Source organism: Arachis hypogaea, chromosome 16 (assembly GCF_003086295.3).
Source record: "Arachis hypogaea cultivar Tifrunner chromosome 16, arahy.Tifrunner.gnm2.J5K5, whole genome shotgun sequence".
Classification (NCBI taxonomy): Eukaryota; Viridiplantae; Streptophyta; class Magnoliopsida; order Fabales; family Fabaceae; genus Arachis; species Arachis hypogaea.
The window spans coordinates 100545288-100552747 of NC_092051.1; the positions used below are offsets into that span (position 1 = coordinate 100545288).

General features: G+C 32.9%; 2 protein-coding genes across 2 annotated transcripts; both read left to right on the forward strand.

The window, feature by feature from the left end:
• The first annotated feature begins 334 nt into the window (after nt 1-334).
• On the forward strand, nt 335-721 carry LOC112757278 (probable CCR4-associated factor 1 homolog 9). The gene has a single exon (XM_025805875.1). The coding sequence runs from the start codon at nt 335-337 to the stop codon at nt 719-721; it is 387 nt and encodes a 128-aa protein (XP_025661660.1).
• Nucleotides 722-733: 12 nt separating this feature from the next.
• Nucleotides 734-1237, forward strand: LOC112757279 (probable CCR4-associated factor 1 homolog 11). The gene has a single exon (XM_025805876.1). The coding sequence runs from the start codon at nt 734-736 to the stop codon at nt 1235-1237; it is 504 nt and encodes a 167-aa protein (XP_025661661.1).
• Nucleotides 1238-7460: the final 6223 nt, after the last annotated feature.

The window sequence follows — 7460 nt, forward strand, 5'->3', positions numbered from 1 at the left end:
GTAAGCTATTTTTAACTTTCAGAATTCTGTATTGTCTGTATATAGCTAGCCGGCTTAAACTCCGTGAGCCGTAGCTAGATCTTTATACTATTATACTCTTCTATTTTGTTATATTACATCTATATCTTGTGCGTTGAATTTATAGCTTCGTGTGAATGTTTTACGCCTTTCAAATCCTGTTTTTGAGCTGTATGCTTCATCGGGCTTCTCGAATATATTACTTCTTTTATATATAAATAGGTATAAGCTTTAGAATTGTTGTAACCTTTGATTAACCTTTGTTTTACGACGCGAGGTAAGGCTTAGGGTAATTAGGGTGTTACAACCACCGCCCATGGTTGTTGGTTTTCCGCTATTTTATCGTGCTGCTCAGCCAAGGTTTGTGGAACGACTGCCACTTCTAGAGCCTAGTCCCAATAGTTCAGTTGTGATCAGGCAAGTGTGGGCTGCCAACGCTGATTCTGAGTTCCAAATCATAAGCAGCTTGATTGACAAATATAGATTTGTCTCCATTGACACTGAATTTCCCGGTATAGTCATCCTGCCCCACAACAAGACCTACTGGAATCTTGTCCCAGAAGAAACTTACCAAGTCATGAAGGCCAATTTGGACGCACTCAAAATTATTCAACTTGGACTCACTCTGTCAAATCAGCACGGCAACCTCCCTGACCTAGGAACCAACAACAAAAATCACTACATCTGGCAATTCAATTTTTGAGACTTCAACCTTATGCGTGACATCCACGCAAAGGACTCTGTGGCACTCCTACGAAACCAGGGCATCGACTTTGAACGCAATGCAGTGGCTGGAGTTTCTTCGGTGCATTTTGCGAAGTTGGCAGTAGCATCTGGGCTGTTGTTCAACAAAGCATTGACATGGGTCACATTCCATGGTGCTTATGATATTGGATATTTGGTGAAGATTCTGACATGGGATGTTCTTCCCACACTCTTGGAGGAGTTCTTGGAGCTTGTGAAAGAGCTGTTTGGGGGAAATACTTATGATGTGAAGCATGTGATGAGGTTCTACAATGCCCTCTGTGGTGGTTTGGAGAAGGTGGCTGACACACTTCACATAAACCAAATTGCTGGGAAGTGCCATCAGGCTGAGTCTGACAGCTTGCTCACCTGCCACACCTTTCACAAGATTAGAGAAATTTATTTTTTCGCAAATGATGATGGGTTTAGGGAATACATTAATGTGTTTTTTGGGTTGGAAATTGCAAAAGCTTAATACTCTTAGGTTGAAAGAAATTATCATACATTAGACTAATCATGTAACAACATTTTGTCAATAAATTACAAAGTAGTATCAAGTGATTATTTTTTGGATATGACAATTGTTTTATTACACTTGAATTACAAAGTAGCCTTTTTTTCAGATAACAGTAACATATATATATATATATATATATATATATATATATATATAGCATAGGTTTTTAGCAGTACCATGTGGGATGTTCATGATTTGCTTTATTTTAATGTAGAGACTATGCTGATGCTTTTTACAAGAGATCCTTCATTTGATTTGGGATTGTATGCCATGCATTGTGAAATAAAAATACTAAATATTCTAGTTTAACTTGTTATCTTTGTTGTACATGGGTGTGATTTGCCATTATACTGCAATTAACAAGTTAGTCTTTGTTCATATCGTAGATATTAGAAACATGGTTTGAAAATTCATGCTAAATTGTATTCCCAGGACATATCTAGTATCTAGCTTCATGATAATAGAAGTGATTGTGCCAAGCCTAACCTGACACATACTGATGTAATTTCGCTTATTGTGTATGTTGATGTCCCATGGTAAAAGGAATTTTGTTACATATGGCACCAAAATACATTAATTGGAATCAAATTTTATTGCAGAAAATTACTTATTGGCTCTTTGTGAAAGTGATCTGAAGATCCAGATTACAGATGTGTTGAAAAATATAGATATAGAAATGCTTTCATCTGCAAAATCTATATCAAGTGTATTTCAGTCATTAGGAAGGCTATAGTGGGAAACTCTTGCCGAGAATTTATTTTTGGATTTGAGAGCACGAGGTATGACTATGACTTTATACTTAATTAAGCTCCTTTGAAATAGTACAAGAAGAGGATCATTGTTCTTTATACATGTGTATGTTAGTATGTATGCATGCATGTATTTGTTTCCTTTTTGTGTTTTGGATTCTTTTGCATTACTATATAGTACACGGATCCACTGCTGATCAAGTATAATCCAACTATTGCACTTGCTTAAGTAGTTATTATGTTGATAGTGACAAAATATACAACACATTAAGGGTATAAAAATACCAGGCATTATTAGGCACTAATATCTGATTGATCTTCCATGTTGCATTTTCCTTAAAGTAAATTCTATCTAATCAAACTGAAGTTATTTTCTGAACCATTATTAGGCACTAGACTTGACTTTGGAGTCTTTTTCAGAGAAAAGAAAAAAAATAGGGGGAAGGGGAAGGGGAAGTATATTTCAATCCTTAGTGTATTTTAACTGGTTATTTTTTGGATATGACGATTGTTTTATAACATTTGAATTGGTTGTTTCATTGCTTTATCTTTGACTCTTCCGTAGTGACCAAGTTTGTATTTGAGTTTAGACACAACTTTAAAGAGACTTTCATTATTATTTTCCTTTGAAGTTTTAGCAAACATGTGAAGATCTTATTATTGGCTTCATCATCATCTTACTAAGAGTCACTAAGGAGGCGAGTATTGCAATAAATTCTTTACAGTGACTAACATTTATACAACTCAAAATTGGCAAGTACTTACCAAAAACTAGAGTCCTCTGTATTATTGTAGGGCATATATTCACAAAATATAAATGAACACAATGAACTTGCTATCCATTATCTAAAGCAATTTTAACTTAATAAATATTAATTAAACATTTTCTGAATACAGTATTACACATGAACAAATTAAAACACCCAAAAGAAAATTTCATGAGATAAAGGCAAGCTACCAAAATTGTTATTTAACAGTACAGGCTCAACTGAACAAAATTTTTCTTACAATAATGAAGAGTCCTAATTTCTAACTATTTTATACAACACTCCGCAATATGATCTTCTTTGCTATATACAAAATGAATTGTGACCTATGTAAAATATATCAATATAGAAGAAGGACAATCTTAAATTCTAATTACATACAAATATGAGCGGGACTTAAGTTTTATTCCGTAATTGCTTCAATAAACCCTCCATTGATTCAATCTTTTGACTGTGTTCTTTAGCAATGGTAAGTTGCTGCCTAGAGGATTCTGAAATACCGAAATTACTGATTAAGGCGTTGATCTTTTCCTGTGAATCTGCAACTGCTTCCTCGAGCAAAGTTAATGTTGGTTCCATCGTCGATTTGTGCAAGATTTTGTTTACCAGTTTTGGTGACGGACAAAATCCTCTATTGTGGACACTATCATCTCTGCTGTGCTTAGCAGAGAAAATCTTGTCAATGCCTTCACTTCCTGCATGCCATCACAAAGTTACTAGAGAAGGATAATGGAAGACATATATAAGTTTAATAAAAAGACTGTAATATTAAAAGATATTAATGTGCTCAAAGTTACAGTTTGCTAGGTCCAAAATTATATTTCCATCTGCTATCCAGCCCATGGAATTAACTTCAGATTTGCACAGAAACGTAAGGTGTTGAGCGTCATCATTGGTTAAAACCACCTCTATCTGCATAGTAAAATCTTAATCACACAATGATCATAGAGAGAGAGAGAGAGAGAGAGAGAGAGAGAGAGAGAGAGAGAATGAGGTCATGATTAAATATGGAATTCCCATTACCGGTTGCTTAACAGTAAATTTTAGATTTTCCACTTCCCAATTAGCCATTTCAACTTCAACCTTATCCTCACTTGATACCAAATCCAGCTGAAGACAGATTCCTGTAGCAATGCCAATAACTTCTATAGCACCATTTGCAATTGATTTTTGACAAATGGATCTCTTTCGGTCTCTGCGGCTTCATGATCTGCAGCTCTTGGATTTCGACAAATTGCACAGAGATATCATCAATTAGTATCTGAGTTTCAATTTATTTTTATGACTTCCAGTGCAAGTAAACAATTGTTGACAACCCTATCAACACAGCCACCACCATACCTTATCTCAGTGTGCAAGGTCGACTGCATGGACTATGCTAGTGTCTTATGGACCATGTCTTACCGTAAAAGATCTAAATTCACCTAAATGTTTTTTCATGTAGGTGTGCTTGGTCTCCCCCTATCTTTCACTATTAAGCTACCTTCAACCTAATCTAATCTACTTACTAGAACTTCCACTAACCCAACTTTTTCTCACGTCTAGCTGTGCCATTAATTTTCTCTTTAAACTTGAGTGGTAGATTTTTATCACAAATAACACTTGTAGCATCACTCGACTTCTTCCATTTCACTTTAATTTCCCATGTTGTGCTTTATTGCAAACCTCTACACTGCTAGTTCCAGGACAGAAGAGTTAGAAAATCAATAATTAGTGTAAAAAAGTTATTGAATCTTATTGACATGGATTGATGATTTAAGTCATAGTTAAAGAAATAATTCTAAATTGATTTTTGACAAGAGTATGTCACACAGAATAAAAAAAATTGCAGCCACTAACTCGACTTCCAAGCAGCCATATATTGAATATATAAGAGAGGATCACTAATAGGGGTGGCAACACTACCCGAACCCGCGGGTACCCACCCCGCCCCTACCCGCTCGGGGCGGGTAATTACCCGCCCCCGTACCGGGGCGGGTTCTTAGGCGGGGCGGGGCGGGGTCGGGTTTAGGTTAAACCTGCCCCTACCCGCCCCGGTATATATAATATATATATATAAATATATATATTTTTAATATATAATATATATAACATATATAAAATAATTAGTAAAATAATTAATAATATTATATCATATATAAATTTTTACTTTAATTTATGTTATGTATGTAAATGGTGGTTATATAATTTTTAAAATTTTATTTTATTTGTTGGATTTAATAATTATAGGGGCGGGTAGGGGCAGGGTGGGTACCCGCAAGGGCGGATTAGGGTTTAACATTTACTACCCGCGGGTAGGGCGGGGCGGGTTTCATGCGGGTTTTTTGTAGGGCGGGACGGGGTCGGGTAGAGCAAAAACCTGCCCCTACCCGCCCCGTTGCCATCCCTAATCACTAACCTCTATTTATAATAATAGTGAAACCCTATTCCTAGTTAAATAAGGAAATAATCATATAATCAAAACTATGTCTAGATAATATTTGATACTCTTTTATATTTTTAAAAATATTGACACTCTTTTATATTCAAAAGATCCTGTGAAGATATTATGTGATATAATTTTTTATTTCAAACAAAAAATATTTTAATTTTAAAATCAATTTTGCAATAATATGTAATTGAAAATCCTAAATTTACTAGGAATTTTGTATCTTAATGCTATAAAATGCATTCTAAAATTCACAACTATAACTTGACAGTTTCTACTTACTTCTTTGTTTGTTTTAACTGAACCTGACTCTTTATTCTTGGAATTTCTGCTTCTTTAAGAAACTTCATATAAAGTCTTTCAGATTTGGTAATCCTCTTAGGTCTCCTTGATTCTTTCATACTGTATTGTCCAACAAAAGGTCTTAGCCAATCTGTATACTATCTTCTTTATAGGTTGCTAAAATAGAGCAATATAAAATCCCACTTGCGAAACCGATATTTATGGCCCTTATTAATTCATATGCAGCTTGTGACTAAGTTATTTGTGTTAAATTAAATCAGAGCAAATCTAAGTCTAATAACTGTAAAATCTAAAAAATCAGTTTACAATTAATAAATTTAAATCTTTAATTCTGTCATTATTCACATTAAAAAACGGTTAGTTTATAAAACTTTGGTGCATATATTATGCAACACATTGGTTTTCTCTTTTATTCTTACTACTTGATTAACAATCATATCTTTATTCTATCTTTTTCTTCGGCTTCTAAGAATTTAACGGAGTTGTTTTTCAGAATTATGTTAGAAAGAACATGACGACCATATATACAATAATAACGAGGATAGATGATGAACGAGAGCCACTACAACAACGACCAAGAGTTTTTTTCTGATGCCACGGCCCATGGTGGTTGGTTTCTCGCCATTTTACTGTGCTGCTCACCCCAGGTTTGTGTAACGACTGCCGCTTCTAAAGCCTAGTCCCAAGTGTGGACTGCCAAGGTTGATTTCGAGTTTCGAAGCAGCCTAATTGACAAATATCAGTTTGTCTCCATTGACACTGAATTTTCATATCCAGCCCCGCAACAAGAACTACCAGAGTCTTGTCCCAAAGGAAACTTACCAAGTCATGAAGGCCAATGTAGATGCGCTCAAAATCATTTAACTTGGACTCACTCGGCGTAAGATTTGACGGTTCCAGAATGTTTAGATTAAATGGTTTAATAACAAAACATATTTTTTAAAGTTTTTTAATAATGCTAAATAATCCTTAATTAATTTTAACTATAATTTAATCCTTTACATATTATTTAATTATTAAGTCTATCCTCTATTTTATAAATTATTATTTTTTATTCATCTATGATGTTTATTAACCATTAGAAAAAAACAACAAAATAAATCTTCTATTAATCGTAACCTTCATAAATATTTTGGTAATGTGAATCAATGAGGTTTTTTTTCTTACATCCGTAAATGCCAAGGAAATCATGTTTCTTGGTAATTCAATCGATTGAAATTGTTACACACAATTGATTGAATTTTACAAAGCAACAATGATATCTTCTTATTCAATTGATTGGTATGATAATACCATCGATTAAAATTTGTACGCGATTAAAGTTTTTTTTATGTATTCAATCAATTGGTATGATATATATATATATATATATATATATATATATATATATATATATATATATATATATATATATATATATTAATTTAAAAAACTCATATCTTTACTATAAAGTAATGTCATTTCTATTTATTATTTCAACAACCATGTTATATAAATATTATGTCTTGTCAATTATCTTTTATTTTATATAATTAATTTGTTTATAAAAAAATATTTTGTTTGCATTCTATTTATATGTTTGTATATATTAATGTTATTTTTATTTTTTAGATATTTGTGACATAAATTGATATTTTTTTAATCCTTATTTAGAATTTGTTTTTTAATTTTCTATCATCTTTTAGAATAATGTGTTTTGCATTGATTAACCCTTAGAATAGAATTCTCTACAGAATTGAAATTCTATTTCTTGTTTTGGTATAAAAAAAATAGCACTTATTTCAATTCTCATGTTAAGACTATATACAAATCAGACTAAAATACGTTTGATTTCTAATTCAATTTGATTTGTTACTTTTCGTATTCCATTCAATGTACCTGCTCAAGCATCTATCTACACTTTAACAAAGTAAAAAAAGAAAAGGAAATTTCAG